At 41.3% G+C, this 18346-nt stretch overlaps 1 protein-coding gene across 1 annotated transcript in view; it reads left to right on the top strand.

Annotated features, from left to right (window-relative positions):
* The window catches only part of LOC126563873 (protein bunched, class 2/F/G isoform), a 40022-nt gene that overhangs the window by 14523 nt on the left and 7153 nt on the right, over window positions 1-18346 (top strand). The window contains exon 3 of the mRNA XM_050220653.1: window positions 17340-17391. Coding sequence (XP_050076610.1) covers window positions 17340-17391 — 52 coding nt within the window. The remainder of the gene's footprint in view (window positions 1-17339; window positions 17392-18346) is intronic.

Below are 18346 nucleotides of genomic sequence, written 5' to 3'. Positions count from 1 at the left end.
CCTCTGCTTATTGCCGTGAAGTATTCGAGAGGCGGTCAAGTATTCGACCATCGGCAGGCAGTTGCCAATCTCGTGTACCGGAATAGGCAATTCTACTGTAACACAACTGTCCGCTTGTCGACATCATTGTTAACCGTTGTACTCATCGTTTGGAAAGCTGTTGATTTTGTGTTTCTATTATTCGTTTTTCTACTGCAAACTAACATCTTCTTGCATACACGCCACTACACATCCCAAAATATATATATACACACACACACACAAACATGCACATAGGCGTACACGTCTAATCGGGAGTGCAATAGTTCCCTTCTCGAATAGTTTTCTTTGTGTAGCTAATGTTGATGTTGTTTTTTGGGTTGACTTTTATTTTTTCACTTTTTTATTTAGAATGCAACTCGTTAGTCCTTTTTTTATTTTGAAAGGTTCTGTCTTTTGTTCTCAGTAATTGCCAAATGTGGGGTTGGTTCGAGAAAAAGAAAACATATCTCCTTATCCTAGAGATAGTAGTTAATTCCATGTTCTTCTTTTTCATTACAGGTCAGTATGGGTTTTTGTGGTAAATGTTTTACTAGCGTAACACAGCGAGTTTATGTACGTAGGTATTACGCGAAATAGGTATGATCGAATATGATAATACTGTGTTGCGTTACAATAATCTATCCCCTAAACGTAAGTACATTACAACACACCGTATGCGCTAAACAGCTGTTCCTAACTGCAAGGGTTACATGTATCACGCTGTTCTATTTTCAAATATTTCTCTTGAATATTTTTCCTCCTAAGACTCTATGTAGACCAGACAGACGACGCGTGCAACGGGTAGGAGAGGGTTAGTGACTAAGACCCGACTTTAAACATATCGACCTCAATCGCTTTGCTAATATAATTAGTGCTAATCAAATTATCAGCAAACGAACTTGACAAAATCGGCATAAATGTCAATGCGATGGGTGAAACCTACCGCAACAGCAGACAGTTTGTCGCCGGTAAGGCTGTGGTAACCGACACCAACATGTTGTTGATTGATTTTGCAAGAATTTACAAAACATACGATCGGTTTTTGAGTATCCTTTCATTCAATAGCACAAGACTTTCCACGCATGGACGTGTGAATTAAATCGGAAGATCAAAGCGTTGCTTTAATATCAAACAACTTAATTAACACTAGTATTGGCACAGCTTGTGGCACCTATTCATACCGTACTATGTTTATAAACGTCACATCTTACGGCGTGTTGTTTAACACTAGAACCGCCGATGGGACTTTTTTCTCCCATCGCACTCGAAAAAGGTGTGTTATTCCGATTGCCGTCGTGACAACCCATTGAAATGTTCTTACTTATATATATTTGAAACGATCTTTCAAATGCGCCCATACAAAATTGTGTATCCCGTATGATACTTTAAAAAAAAATCATTTCTAACCTAGAACCGCCATATGGAACATTTTTGTCCCATATGCGGATGCGGAGCAGATGAAGTTGACTAAATGTGTAGAAAGTACTCCGTAAAATGTGCTAGTAGAAGATGACCTGTTTCTTCATATTTTAATATTCCGGAATTGGCGGGAATCAATGCTTAGGTCTTGTACAAAAAACTTACAAAAGAAAAGATGTCTAGCCGCAATTTTCTTTTCAAGCTAGGCGAAGAACTTGCCAAAGAGTACGCTGAAAATAAGAGCGCCAACGTTAACATGCCTGTGTCAGTTTCTAGAGAGATTCTCGTCGATGCTGCCAGGTTCAAATGTCTGGTCACAAGGGCAAAAGTGCTAGCGAATGCTTCACATGCAATAGACCAGCATATAAAAAAATGTACTAAAAGTATTTCGTACGTATGCGTTTCATGTGAGCCAGGTTCTGATGAAACAAAGTAATATTTTGAAACCTAAAGATGTGTTATCGATGCTTTGAATAATTAATCTAGGCGTTCATTTTGCTTTTGAAGCTTTATCCTCTTCTTTTGGCAAAATAAAACTGTATTGACATCAATTTTTTGTAATGTATCTAAAGGAAGTCATAGACGCCCGCGTTGACCCAAACAACTTAAAACAAAAAAATTGTTTTATTATCATAAAAACCCTACTTATAACTTGATTGTTTAAATAATTTATAGCTTTAAGCCTGGATTTACTGTCGTTCATCCCTGCAAGGAATAATTGTAAGTGTTCATCACTAAAAGTGATATAATTTTATATTAGTGTAAAGAAAACTGGCCTTGATATCCTTGGTTGGGCAGTTGAAACGATCAAATGATTCGATTCGATTTTTTGTTATTGATTGTTATTGAAAGCTTTGTTATACCTAATTACGATGTTTATGCATTATTTTACCACAAGAAATCCTTAGGTAATAATAAACATGTAAAAATATGTTTACATAACGTATAGAACAAAATTGTCCCATATGGAGGTTCTAGTAAGGTTGAAAAACCCGGTGGTTCTAGTGTTAAAAGCAGTATTTCTGTCGTTAGCATCCAATGTGTAAGCAAAGTCATATCTTTGTTTTGGTGCGCTACCAATATAATTTAAAGTACAATTTATTTATGTCAAAATAATGTTAAACCATGCCAGAAATTGTATCCCCAGAGGAATGCAATAGTATGTATGGTTTACACTTGGCATGTCTTTTGTGGAATGATGTTAGGGAATGCAGTTTAGCAACTTACATCTAATCGCCAATTATGCATTTCCGGAATCGAAGAATCGAGAATACTGCGAAATCAAAGCACCAGCAGCTCCTGCTTGAAAGGTCATATTATACTATTGATACAAGTGTATTGATTTCACTTCGACACTTCGCACAACATCGAAAACGTTGCATAACATCTGCCCAAGATGCCGGTGGATGTCTGTCGATCTAGCCACAATGAGCCGCAAGCATGTCTAAATGACAACCTGTATACTCCACCATCATCATCACGTCATCTGTTACCAGTACGACTCCAGTGTGCTGCAGCGTGTACTGTGAAAAGCAAAGGCGCACTTGGTTTGTCAGTGAGGTTGCTTTCTCGGCTAGCAGAACTAATCGCGCTTCTGCTCCACGCGCAGCTGGTGCGAGTGACGCAAACTCAAAATGCTCAACTGCACTCAAATGAGACTCCAGCGATTGCACAGCATGCGATTATAAGTGCTGCTGGTGGTGGTGGTGTGCTGTAGGTGAAATAGGTATATGCACGTTTTTGTCTAACGTAAGCACCACTGATGGAACCGGCGTTTAGCAACAAATTAGTCGAAACTAGTCGTCGCCGTCGTCATCGTCGTCCTCGTCGCCATTGTATCATCCATCAGACGGGACAAGTTGCAAAAAAAAGCACAGAAAAACCAGATCACAACCAGCTTGAAAGTGAATACGCACAGGCCAGAACAATTTCGCAGAGAAAAAGAAGGAAATGTGTTTGCATACTACTGCAGAGTGGCAATGCTGAAATTGAATAAAAAATCAATCATTTACGCTTATCAACCCGTAGTCGACAACTGACGGCAGCTACCGTAACCTGATTGGTGTTGATTTGTCCTTTTGAGGAATGTTTTTGTTCTACGAGTGTTGCATGCAGTCGAGTGTGGGATTTGCGGTTTGCTGTTTTTTTTTTATATAAGCAGGGCGTGCAGCATGTAATTAAGCGCGCCAAACTCGCCCCACTGTCTAGTATCGATAACAGCAAATAATTTTCATTTTTAGCTTCCTCCGGGCGTAGAACATTGGCCTGCAATTTGCAAGTAGTGCGAAACGTTAATGTGTTTGCATGAATGTTTACTGTACAAAGACGGATTTTTTTTTGTTAAACACTGGTTCATGTTGAGCCACAGCATACAAGACGACGGTCAGTCAAACGGTGGCGTGATTATTCGTGCAGACTGTTGTTTAGCGCTATTAACGGAAAGGTCGTGCGGACGAAAATTAGTCCCCAACCTAACCTACCTGACACTGAAACCTTACCCGAGTACTTGTACTTTCGGGGGCTGCCATTGATTCGTTCGTTTGTGGCCACTATATACCTTCCCTTCACAGTTCGCGAAAGCTCCTTAATAAAGGTGTTTGAAATTAACCAAACAAAAAAAAAGAGGCAAAACCATAGAATGAAGGTGAAGGAGCGCGTTAATGAGCTGCAAAATTTGACAAACGGCCTTCGCAATTATACGAACCATTTATTGTGGCGAAATTTGCCAATGGCATCGGCAAGCAGTTGTTTTGTACGGAAACCTTCAACACATCGCGAGAAACTAAATTGTTGTTACAGAATTTCGAAGTTACTCTTTCGTTTCCGCGGCCCTAACAATAAGGATTGGAGCATTGGTGAATGATTATATGCTATAAATGTTGTTATAGAATATAATTTGTTTAAAAATCTGTTTTGTTTTGCCAGATCACAAGAGGTTTAGAGGTTTTTTTCACGACCTTTGAGATGCAGTTGGAGTTCACAGGAGTCTTCAAACTATTTACACACAATCCCACTCATTGCGTTCGGGAACTCAACCTGTTTCTGATTCGGAGCTCCCTTTCATGGCCCTAGGTCATGGGATTCCGGCGTTGGTGTGTTAATGTTGTCTTTTTCGTGAGTGTCTCCGAGCCTGTTAGTGCGCAAGCCCATACACCAAGCACCAAATCAATAGTATTAAACCAGCCAAAACCAATCCACTACTTCTTGGTTTTGATGTTTGGTGTGGAAATGCGTCACGATCGGAGGCGTTTTCTCCCTTCGCTCGCTTACTATCGCCTAGTTTTGGGGCGCATAAACAGAATACGAACAAAACCGTCCCACCAATACACGCGCATACAAAACAATCTTGGAATTTCGAAACACGGCGTGAGACGAAGTTGTGATTGCAAAAATGTTCATCGTGTAGTGGAAGAATGTTTGCGCTGTGTCAAGGCCGTTGAAAAAGTGCGCGCAGAATTCATCTTTTGCCCGCCAATTTTGTGGCTAATGGGCATGCAGAATCAAAAGACATTTTTGTGTAATAATTTGAACGAAACAAACGTGCGAGAGGGAAATTAGTTCTTCATTCCAAAAAGTGTGCCATAAACCAGTGTAAAAGCTGTTTCGGGTCAGTTTTATCGGTTGTGCAATGCTGTTCTACTACATCCCTTGTAGTGACACAAGTTAACACATGGAAAACAAGTTCATTGACTCTCCCAGAAAAGGACACAAATACGACGTGCGTCTGGAAAAAAAATTATGACAAGGTTTTCGCTACAGCGTATACAACGGAGTTACAATGAATTATTGAGTTTGTGGTTCGTCCATTCTGGTATCCCATTTACAACATTTCATCGACTTGGTTAAACAGAAGTGATTATCGGTCGCGTTATAAATATTAAACGGAAACGCTGAAAATGATTCTCGGTTCTGTCATCAAGCGTGGTATGTGGTTGAATCTTGTAATTTTCATATACTTCGAGAAGTACAAATGAAAGTAAAACGTGCATCTGAAGTGTAGTTCATGAACGACATATACACATCATATCACTTGGCCATTTGTGTTCCCATGCCCGTGGTTCTGTATGCAGTACGTGCATAAGAAAATCATTCTACTGATGGTATGTTGCACAACATTGATTAATTAATGAACGTTAGAAAATGGTTAATTCTGTTTTGTTTTCTTGAAGTTTTCTGCCAATTAAAGTTTTGTTCGTACGCAATACGATCAGGCCGTTCTACCTGAATGTTAAAAAAAGTTTTGTTCATACTTTGCGGTCTTGGTCCGCCAATCCGTTATCCAGGCCTTGATGGCGGATGATTCCACGCCATCCTCCCACCTCAATCTGAGCCTACCACGCCTCCTCTGTCCGTGTGGACGGCCTAAAAGGACTTTCTGAGTCCTGGGTCGTCCGGTGCCATGCGTATTACATGGTCAGCCCATCGCAGCCTGGCGAGCCTAACTCGCAGCACGACGGTGAGGTTGACAGTTCGTACAGCTCGTCGTTGTAGCGGCTCCTCCATTGTCTTTCCACACATACGGGGCCAACGATCCTTCTGAGCATCTTCCTTTCGAGCGCGGCTAAGAGGGTCTGGCGCAGCTTGTCTGTTTTGTACAGGGTCCATGTCTCAAAGGCGTATGTGAGCACTGGAATTATAAAGGTACGATATATAGTCCCAGCTTCGACCGTCGCGACAGGTTTTTTGAGTTGAGATGTTTCCTCAGGCTGTAGAATGACCGGCTGGCCGCCAGCAACTCCATCTTCTAGCGCGCAACTCCATCTTTTTGCTGTTTTCGGTGCTGACTTTTGACCCGAGATAGTTAAAGTTTTTGACGACTTCAAATTTCCGGTTACCTATCCGTACGTCACCCCCACATAGTACCGGATTTCTAAGTAGGGCTGCTGATGGTGCCACCATCAATTTGGTCTTTGCCTCGTTAAAGTTGTTGCCTGCAACACGAGATTTTCTGCTGCCTGCTCGATCCTTTGGTAGGCCTCTGCTACCTGGGAGAGCCGCAGACCAATGATGTCTATATCATCAGCGTATGATAGGATCTGGGATGACTTATAGAAGATGGTTCCCGAAGTCTCCACATCCGAGTCACAGATGGTCCTCTCTAGCGCCAAGTTGAATAGGAGACAGGCGAGCCCATCTCCCTGACACAGTCCTTTGGTGGTAGCACCTTCACCTGGCATGTGACGTTGGTCATGGTCATTCTAACAAGCCTAATCAGTTTGACCAGGATTCCAAAAGAGCTCATGGCCCCGTAAAGTTTTACCCTGGCTATGATATCATATGCGGCCTTGAAATCTATGAAGAGATGGTACGTGTTCAATTGCTGTTCAGCCATCTGCTCCAAGATTTGCCGCGTGGGAAGACCAGGACAGTAGTAGATTCCCTCTTTTCGCAATCCCCTTTAATAGTTTCCAACTATTTGTTTGGGACAAGCTGATCCTGAAGGCTTAGGGAGAATATTTTGTAGGCGGTATTCAACACCGTAATACCCCTGTAGTTGTTGCAGTCCAACATATCTCCCTTCTTGTATATGGAATAGATGATGCCGAGATTCCATACCTCCATACCATACCTCAGTAACAAGTTGATGAACCTCCTTTTCTAATAAGGCACCTCCCTTTTTGACCAGTTCGGCTACGATTCCGTCGGTTCCGTGTGCTTTATTGTTCTTTAGCCGACGGATAGCTTTTTGTGTGGCCTCGATGTCAGGTGTCGACGGTACATTGGGACCGTTTGCTACTGAAACCTCTAGCTGTTCGTTAAACTGGTCGTTAAGTAGTTCATCAAAGTTTCAAAATCATTAGTCTTAGATTATTAATTTACGTTTTTTAATAAGTAACGCTAATTTATTTATGATTAGAAAAGAGTTTTATAAATCACAACCGATTATAAATTCCTGAAAATAAGCTCAACTCAATATATATTTTTATTTTGTTTTCTCTAGTTTTAGTTTAATTGAGCCATTTAGAATTTTTTGTTCGTAAGAGTTCGTTTTCTAAGTTCTTCTTTTTAAAAAAGTTTTTCGAAGAAAATATATTATAATCAAATCGCTCGACTCTACCATTCTTTTGACATCTTCTCAGATGATCGATAAAGCTTTCACAAAACGCTTAAACGTTGATTATGATTATTAGATCAAATTAGTGAGTAATACGGCCAGCCCGTTTCTTTAGATATACAAAGCAATAATAAAAATTAGTAGTTAAGAAATATCAAGAGAGAGAGAGATCATTAGTGGTTAGGATGAAAGTTGGGTTTAAATTAGACAATAGCAGTTTGGCATTCTTCTTCTTTTTTTGGTGCGTTTCATACTAACGCATAAGAGGAAAGCTTTTCGATAATTAATGTGTGAAAATGGTACAGTCTAGTGCAAACGGTGCGTAGTACTACCATATACGGCACGAATCGCGCAATTCACCATCCCCCGATCGGGCAGTCGAACTGCTGTTGCGGCGCACACTTACGCCACCGCAACACGATGTGCGTAAGTATTCGTGAGTGTACGCACTTTTTCCCTTCCCTTTTTCTCGTTTGATCGACGAGATGAAATTTAATGTGTTCGCATCCGCCCCGCCGCCGGGGGTTGCGAAGGAACCAGACGGTAGACAGAGGGAACGGCTAAAAGTATCGGATTTAGGTCAGCAGCAGCAGCAAGGCAGCAGTTCGTTCGTTTTTGCTGTCTCCACTTCGGAACGGAATCCACCACGCTCAGCACAATTCGGCGTAGACACGTTCCTTGTTTTTTTTTTTTTTTGTTTAATTCGCTATCGTTTTAATCTTCATCCGTCTTCTTTTGCCAGGTCCAAAGATGTAGCCGGCATGGGTGGATGAAACCTGCTAGCGGTATGTGTTGGTCCGTTGTGAAGGGTTTAAACTTTTACTTCTTTGCTTCGTATGGTTGGCCTTTATACCGTGAGCTAATGCCATCTTTATGGTATGGCTCTGATGGTGCAGTGCGTAGTATAGGACCGGCTTAAGATGGCGCGTTGGTATTTGTGCGTTTATTTGCCTTGGCCGTTCTCTGTCGAACGCGCTCGGCAAACGACTGATCTGCTCGCACTATATCCTTGTCGAAACTCGTATCGCCTCTGTAGTTTGCCTCGTCAGCAGCTTGCGCATACCCCAGCCGGCTAGTGATTTACTCATCATGCCCAGATGATCTTGAATAGGATCGCGTTCGGTTAGCATTGTACGGCCGTCCTTGAGAACTAAAATAAAATACCATGCAAGTTTGCTAGGGATAGATTTTTTTTAGTGCAGAACATTTCTTCGTTCGCTTCCAATTACTCACATTCCGGAAATGGGAAGCCCTTGCGCTTTTCGTTGTGAATGTTAAAATTAAAATCATGATTTGGAAGAATAATTGAGGTTGAATTTTTTTGGATACAGTCGCATATTATCACACCCAGTTTAATAGTTCTCACGCTCCGTAGCACCAAATTGTGGCTCATATTTTCGCTTGATGTTGCGATGCCCTAAAGCGAAAAATGCTCCACCCGAGGCATGCACCTACACTATGCTGTTTTATGCTGCTTGTCAACTTCGAAATCCCCTTACGTTTGCATGTGTGTTTGCAAAGATAATTCTGGCACAGCAGCAGCAACAGCACCAATGTATAACATAAAAAAGGTATGATTATGTCTGCTGCCGTTCGTCAAACATTCGTACCAAGGCCCACTGCTACGATAGGTGGAAGTTATGTTTGTTTATGTTTTTCAAAACTCTCTGTCCGCGTTTTGATGTACCGCAATCGCCATAACGCACACAACCAGAAGATAAATTCTCTTTCTCTTCTTCGAGAATTTATGTTCAAAACGTTTTCCTTGGAGAGCATCAATCTACGAGGATGCTCAATTTTTCAAGATATTTGAGTATGATCCAAATTTGCAAGAGTCTAAACTCAGTTTATGGACAGTAGTGTGCACGAATGACTTTTACTTTTTAATCGTATGCTTCACGCCACATAAAGCATGCATTTACAGCGCATAATGCCTTTGTAAAATGTCTTTTTATTTTACGCCGAAAGGACTGGCTGGACTACTTTTTGGTTTTGACTACCTTCACTGGAATTACATGTGTGGATCGAAGTGAAGAACAATTGCAGTGTTTTATTCGAACCTATCTCAACATTGCCATTTTGAAGGGAACGCATTTCTAGCCTCCAAACTCCCTTTTAGCTGCATTATGCTCTTCGAGTATCAGTTCTCCGAAAAATCAACTACCGTTATTGCTGCTCTTATGTTGCTTTGCTCGCGTAGAACGGCCGTTTGCTAGAAGAGAGATGGGGCTTTTACACTCCGTAAAATGGCCCCCAGCATAATCATAAAAAAGCACTACACACACACATATGTATACACAGCTACTTTCGGTACACTCTCGTATCTCTGGGTTGCTCGAAGCATTAGAGCTCTAGGGTGGGTTGCTGCTCTCTTCAGCTCTCATATTTGTTGGAGAAAATGGTTGGAAAATGTTACAACTTCTCCCATTCGTAAGACCTTTTCGTAATACAAAACGATTAAATGTGTTTGGTACTCGCGAGAGATTTTAGCGCGATCAGAAGAAATGCAGAAATTGGAAAATGTCCCGCTCTCCGCGAAGAGTGAGAGCCGGGGCCAGTAAAAATGAGAAAGACCGTCGAAGAAACTAGCCCCCCCACCCCCGTGCATGTGGTGTGTGCCGTAATGCTCTGAGAGCTGACCGTATGCGTGTGTTTGGGGCGATGTTTGGCTCGAAATAACTGCATCGTGTGGCGCACATTCTCGTAGTAAAGTGCGGACTTCAGAAAACACATCATGTCGTCGGGGCGTCCGCAAGCGCCAACTGCGTAGTGTTTCAAAAACCAGTTCGCTACCATCGTGTCATGTCTCGGGCAAAGGCGGTCTGCCGTTCATGAAAGTGGGTTTCGAGTGACTCTTCTGAAGTAAATCGAGAAGTTGTAAAAATACCTACCAAAGCGCGCCCGCACTACGGCGCTCCAAGTAATCAACTCTCAACCTCCAAAGCGAACAGACATCTGGTCCGTTCCTGGGAGCGCGAATCGCCACCTTCGCAGCTGTTTCAGCTCGAAGAGATCACTCGAACGTCGTGGTAGCATCGAAGTACAACGAAATAAGGAAACTAGTCCAACAAATTGTGCTCAGTTTTAAAAATGTGATCTACACTCTCATCCGTACAACCGCGTCGCGTCGTTCGGTGTGCCGTGCTTTGGTGCTGTGCTGCATCTTTTCTCACTGCCGCTCGACGGGAAGCTTCGATGTGCGTTTCAGAAGCGGTGTGTATCATTCACGCCCCAACGCCAAAGAAATCTACTTAATTACAAAAGTACATTTAGTGCAGCACAAATTACAGAGTTTGCAATTCGAAGAGCATGGCAATTATTTAATCCCTAACCACCGTGCCGGGGGGGAGGGGGGCGAAGAAGTGTGCATTTTCGGACTGTTTCTGTTTCCTGTTCGCTTATCAGCAGACTGAACTGCGCTTTCAAGTCGGCAAATTTTGTGCCATACCACCCAGGACAACGACCAGAAGAAACTATAACAAACCCTCCTCAGTGTTGCGTTTAGAGGCTTCGCTGTTTAGAGCCAACTGGCAGTCAACCTAGCTTACGCCAAAACGGCTCAATTATTCGTCTTTGGGTCAGCAATAGTGCAACAAACCTTTTTCCTGCAACACCGCGTGTGAAGGCAAAGCGAACAAACATAACAAGAAGTGCTGTGCACTCACCGTTCCGACGAGGTTTTGTGACGCGTTATATTAGCTCCAGGCGTGGTGAAGCCCGTTTGTCGGGAAAAACAGTACGGTAACCAAGGTCGTGCTCGAAACCAAAACTCCCGTACCCTCAAATTTGTCCCTTTTTCTCGTCGAATCCAAGGGGAAAAGGGCAGGAGCCACCAATGTTCATTGCTCATCCAAACCTCCGACCGTGGGGAGGCAATCGGCCATTTTGGTTTCGTCTGTATTATTGATTGTGCATGGTTGTGAAGCTGCTGCAGAGCGTCGTGGTGTGCGTTTATTTAGCCCGTGTACGCTAGCTTTTGTGCATGAATATATATATGTGCAGGTGTCTCTGGCCGCCGCTGCATTGGCAGAAAAACCCTGCAGTAGCAGTTGCAGCATAGCGTGTGAAATGTGAAATGCATGTTGATAATCTATCCTCTAGCAGCAGCAGCAGCAGCAGTGGTTATTGAAAATTGCGTCAACCAAAGTCGGAAAAAAAACCAATCCTTTCTCAAACGATAGACAGAGAAAAGCCCCATAATCAATTGTCGCAAGGGCTCTGCTGCGGTCGGCAGTTAGCGTGTGAGCTGAGCGATTAGAAAAATGTGATTCTCACGACACGGCGGCTGTTTGTGATATTTTTTTGACAACTAACGCGCGTCACAAATGGTTTGCTCCTTTGAGGACAAGGCGCTTGCAACGTAAGGCAGAGAAAAGGATGTAGTGTGCCAAGGCGAGGTGTGATTCGCTTTTCGTTTATGTTACGCTCATGTTCCGATATCGGCGGGTTGTTCGCGTGTGTGTGTGTGTTTGTGGTGCAAGTGCAGCAAATCGTATACAAGATTCATCATGCTTTAATGCTGCAACTGTAGTTTTCGCCGATATAAAACCATAGTTCCTTACCGTGTTTTGACTATAAACACCAAACAATTTAACAGATTGCAACGTCGCAAAGTTGACGGTTTGCTTGCTCCGTTGACCGACCGCCAGAAATCGCGCGAGCGTTTTATTTCATCCGTACAAATAGTCGTACAAAAGCAACGAAAATGAAAAGCGATATAATGGCTATGCACCAGTATTCCGTGTCCGGCAAAAAGGACATCCTGCGGGAGGTCGTTATCAAGTACATCGATCATTTTTATCCAAAGTAAGTGCTCCAGTGTATCCTCCATGCCCATGCCAGTCCCGTGTTCTTTTTCTTATACTCGTCGTGCTGCATTAATTTTACATTTGTCGGCCGAGCAAAATGACCGACTCCTTGATATTGGCGAGAACTTATACCTCGAGGCAACCTCCGAACCCATTTTGTTTTGCGCCTCACATTCCTCCACTAACAGTGAGAGTGAATTGTCGGGAGAAAAGTGAAAACTGCTGTAACGCAATCGACCAACGGCGAACTGCGCCAATGCGACTCCATGCTTGTGGCTTCCGAAAACAATAAACCTACAAACACTGGAAGAGACCCTTTAAGCGCTGCTGTGTCCTTCGATCGTGCAGCGATGTTTTAGAATGGTGAATTCTTGCCCGTGCTCCGTCCGTGTAACGCAACGGCAGGAAAACCCCAAGCACAGCCGAAGCAAGAAATACGTGTTTGCGCAATATCTGTCCGTTTTGTCCGTCTGCCTTCTCTCCCTGCTCGTAGCGGCGTCGCGTCGCGCGCATTCACCGTCGTGTGATGGAAGGAAACACGATTTGTGAGCCCAGACACATCTCATACAGCGTAAAAGGTGGCACACAAAAACTAATAATCATGCATCGAATCGGTGGTGGAAGGGAGCGATATTGATTGATGCCTTTCAGCTCCCGCGACGAGTGGGAACGGGCATGTTTTAACGCTGTACGCCAGGCCCTTTTGCAATAATGCTCGAAATGAGTCTCATTTTTGCATGGCTGGCATTATTAAGCGTGGCATTAACAAAAAAAAAAAATGTAACACACAAATTGATTTCCTTTTCGCGTTTCGTCTTTAGTAAGAGTGTTGAGGAGGATTGCATTTTAAATTAAAAATTGTTGTATAAAGAAAGCAACGCATATTTCTGCTGGGATAAAAGGCCTTTTATATCATGACGGCCATCTGAATGACTTACTTCTTCTTCTTCTTCTTGGCTTAACTACCTCTAAGGTCATGCCGGCCATCGAAATTGGCTTACTAGACTGTCGATACCACATAGTTGGATAGTCAGTCCTCACAAAGGGGGGACGGTCCGGATGGGATTTGAACCCCGGTCCTGCCGTTTGAAGACCGGCGCCGTTGTCGCCTGCACCACCAGGCCGCTTCTAGTAATGGCTTACTAGAATTGTTGATATTATACGTAGCTGGACAGTCAGTCCTCAGACATGTGACATTCTCAACCATTAGAATTTAGAACAACCTTTTGATAGCAACGCGCGAAAGGATTACTTAACTATCTCGCCTAAACAACTACCTCAACGTTAGCTTGCATCAACCAGGACTAAATGGTCAGAGCAAAACGTTATCGGCGCTACGCTTACAATTTTCACACTCGAAACACGCTTTTCCCACCGATACGTTTTTTTTTCACGCTTATCGATCGTGCACGCTTGGTGTGTGGCGGGAATTATACCGTAAACATCCAAAGAGTTATTTAATTTCCACTCACAGCACGAAACCCGGGGGGGGGGGGGGGGGGAGGAGAATAAAATAAAATGAAAACATAACAAACCAATCGAACCGAACATGGATGGAAAACAAAACATGAAAACACTGAAGATACAAAACACTCAAACGCGCGCAGCTGGTGTCTGTTTGCAATCGGCATCGGAGTGCCCGTTGCAGAAAACAGTAGCATTTGTTTCGCGATCGCGATAAAAACAAAAGCATCGTTTCGCACGGTGCGAATTTTAAACACCCTCCCACTTCTATACAACAACCCAATTGGGAGGGTAAGCAATGCCGGTCGATTGTGCGAGTGTTTTTTTTTTTTCGGACTCACACACCATTTAGGTGGTTCACCATGTGCGATGATCACCTTTCCGCGATCGATCGATGGTTGATCGAGGCTGATGGTGACTACGGTGCGGTTGTTTTTAGCGAAATTTAAATTTTAAATCCAATCCAACGATTGTAAAACGGGGTCTTTTTATAGCTCTCGTGATGATAATACTAACTATATTGCTTCTGGTTGGTAAAGAGATTTTTTTCAGTCGCAAATTCTGTACACTCGTCATCTTGGAGTGAAACAAAAAATCTGTATGCCAATAGACCATTCAGTTCTACTTGAAAATGTTCAGAAAACTCGAATTAAAAACCATACATTAAAAGAAGACATTCAAGACAAACTGAGCGCAGGGTTCAGGAAATAGGACGTACACGATCAATCTATTACTTAAAATTGCGATCATGCAGATGTCATTAGTTAGTCAAAGTCAAGCACACTCACCAAGTCCTTCCACCACACCACGATTTCAAACCAATATTGGTGGATCCACTGCAAAACCTTCCATTTTTTCTGCTTGTGCTCAGTCAATCTTCCCAGCTCGATGACGTAGCAGTGCGTAGAGTATGACGAAATGTAGCCCTGTTTGCCACATGTCTGCGGTAGAGGTGGCCACTTGCAGCACAAGTTTGCAAATGATCGCAATAGCAAAGCAAAAATATACGTTGAGGGAGAAAGAGTTTGGCGATCGTGATGTGATCATAAGGTGAATAATTTTTGAACGAACAAAACGTTGTTCAGATCACCTGGGGGAACGTGTCAATACAAACTTTTTTTTTTGTGTAATCTGCCACGTCAATAATCGAAACGGCATTATTACGTCAGCGTCAATTTTGTTTCTTTATTATTAAGACTTCTTTTACTCGTCAATGAACTTTAAATATATTTTTATTATATTAACATCATCTACTGATACGACAATACGGCGCAAGCTGTCATACTTAAAATAAATAAATAAACAATTTATTAATATGAATTCCTGGAATGGTTTTGTTATTATTTATATCTGAATCGAACAACAGATTAAAGGCCTGATTGTCAAAGCAAAACGAAAAACTTTCCGATGGAAAGACTCTAACCAAAAGGAAAGCAAATTTGTATTATGGTCTCCCGTTAAAATCGACGAATGTTTCGTCGATTTTTTGATAAAATTCATGCAGGCACTTGTTGCTTAGTTCATACATTCAGGGATAATTTCAATCGAGTTGTACCTATCTTTAATTGATTATTTTAAGAAAAGAATCATTAACTAATGAATCAGTTTGGTTTAATAATATACTTTTTGTAGTGGATTTTTTTTTTTCGTGACGGACTTTCGTGGTTCTTGCTTCAGAATAATTCCTGCAAACCACCAAATAAAATCACTAAAACGACTTCAACGTGATTGTTATAACATATCCACGTAAAATATATACACTTTTCTATCGATTTACGCCCAAACATGTTTTTTTATGAATGCAAACTATACTTTCCGTTGCACTTGACTGACGGAAAACTTTTTGTCTATAGCGCGTTTCCGTTTGGCTCAGGCAATGGAAATTTTCAATATTCCGTTTGACAAAGTACTGTCATGGACTTTTAAACGTCTGATTTAGCCAAATGGAAAGTCATAATACTAAAGTGACAATTATGAGACGTTTGAGAAGACGTTTGCGTTCCACAATCAGGCCTTAAGGCTATTTCCTATTGACCTTAACGCGGAAATGAGATTTTGCAGTCAATATGCATCGAATTGACTTTGTTAAACAAAAAAACTATGTTCAACATTTTCAAAATATATTCCTATCATTGAATCAGTCATGAAATCGATTCTTAAGGCCTGATATTCATATACAAATTGTCAAGACAAGTTTTCAAAAACGGAAGATTGGAATTATGACAGCCGCTGGTGTTGTCTGTTGAAAAAAAAAACTTAACGAAAGGCAAACTTACAAGTAAACTGCCAAGAATTTGTAAAGTCACCCGTCACCTATTCGAAACGGAAAGGCACCACTCGTTCCTGTGTGTTTCCAATTCGTTTTCTTGTGCAGTTCCAATCAAAATGTGTGTATTTTACTTAAGAAAGGATCTTCCCGAAAAGGGCGGGAAAAAAGTATCGTCCGGCATCTTGCTGCTGATTTGGTTCCATTTCTAATGAACTATATTTGGGCGAAAACGTTGCTTCCAAAATATTTAAACACTGACACTGACACAAACACTAAAAGGACAATACGGCACTGGACCGTAATAATCAATTGTAAATTACTCCAGAAAGGATCCTCCCGAAAAAACGCTCAGAAAGGACGGGAAAAAGTATTGTCGGGCATCTTACTACTCGTTTGGTTCCATTTCTAATGAAATGTATTTGGGCGGCAACGTTTCTTCCGAAACATTAAAATCTTGGTAAATGCCACGGAGAAAGTTGGTTGAGCAATTGCTTTATTGAATTATTTCCCCATTCCATTTTGGTAACTCCTCTCCGCAAGAAACCGCAGCGTAGCAGACAACATTTCGAGAACATATCATAAAGGTTTTACACAAAAGTTACACAGTTTAACACTCATGCTTGATTAGTAAGTTCCAAAGGATCGAATATTTTAAGAAGCAGCCGACGTTGTTTAGTAAGATCTTCTGTTCTTTCATCAGCACTATTGCTATCATCGCTCACATGATTTGAAAAAATCATTTTGATATCCTAAATATCAACTAGAACTGTTCAGCTAGACCTTTATCAACTAGAACTGTTCAACGAAACTTGTCTGTCACAAGAATGGTTTCATAATGCAAATTTATTTTCCGTTTGTATTGACAAGCTTGTCTTGAGACTTGTAAGAGATAATCAGGCCTTTAGTCTCTTTTTCCTCTTTGGTTCTAAAAGTAGAACCAAACTAATACAGTCACCGCCAACAAAGTAAGACCACATTGTTCATCAGTCAAAAATTGTGAGATTGTGAAGTCAGCTTTCAACGAATCTACTACAACGAAAGTTTCAATAAAGTTATTCTTAGCAAAAGTATCGAAATCAGCTGTTTGAAAAAATACTTTTATATGAGTGGTTTTAACCTATTTCCCGTCACTGTAAATTATACATGGATTTGAGTTCTTAAACTTTGTTTAATATGTTATACAACAATCGTATAATCCTATATGTAGATAGTGTGTTAGTATACTATTTAAAATAGTCAAAATAATCTTCTTTTTTTTCGTACACGAGCATTGTTACTAATGAACTTATCTTTTGTTTTACAGTGCTTCGGGAACAAGTGCGGTCGCCATCGATAACAAAATCGAGCAAGCAATGGTAAGTGTATAAAATCCAATTCAATACATTAAAGTAGGATTAGTCACAGAGTATGAAAATAGTAGGTTTAGTCACAGGGTTTAGTTCTAAATGTATACACGCATAGACCTGACACGACAAGCAAAAGTCAACTTGTTGTCAGATAAGATATGGAAAGAATTATGTCTTCTTTATTATTATTGTTATGTATTTATCCAACAACACGTAATAATTTTTCAAGTGCAAAAACCTGCTTGTGCGTCTGATATAGAATGATAAAATCCAACATAGTCTGACCCATGCAGTGTTACACATTTATTGTCTTTATTATGAATCATTTTTCACATTATAAAGATTGTAATTAATCCCCCTTTTTCGTTAGTTTGCAATAGACAAAGCATTCAATTTAAGTTACCACGAGATTTGATTTTTAATGTTAAAAATCCTGCCCAATTCTATGATGTCACGTGGCAATGAAACGAGTTACTAAACGTTACGGGTAAACATATCATGATTTCGAAGTTCGTGTAAAGATGTGTTAGTGCAAAGCCTAGGGCTTATCAACATTTTTGCTGATGCCGAAGCAACCGATGAAATGTTTACTTGAACTGCTTTTTCTTTCCCCGTTCCTTGTTTGCCAGCCCCATCCAGGCTTCAAGACCATCCGAGACGTCGTAAACATCGCGCAATGCTTACCTATTAGGATGGGGTTTTACTTTATACTGCTGCTGAAACCGGTTATGTTGATTTTTGAGACAGGCGAAATATTCCTCACGGTGTACGGATTTTGTTTTCAATCACCAACCTTACTTTTGTTGTACTAAAATATTTTTCGATGATTTTGTTTGATTTTACTCCTGATGATTCCCGTGTGTGTGCATTTGAAAAATAAAACATTTCGCCCCTATATGCATCGGTTGATAGGTGTAGTACGTTTCATTACTCATAATAATGAACAAATCTCGTCAGCTTCAAA

Source organism: Anopheles maculipalpis, chromosome 3RL, assembly GCF_943734695.1.
Source record: "Anopheles maculipalpis chromosome 3RL, idAnoMacuDA_375_x, whole genome shotgun sequence".
NCBI classification, from domain to species: Eukaryota; Metazoa; Arthropoda; class Insecta; order Diptera; family Culicidae; genus Anopheles; species Anopheles maculipalpis.
This window is presented reverse-complemented; position numbering and strand designations above follow the sequence as displayed.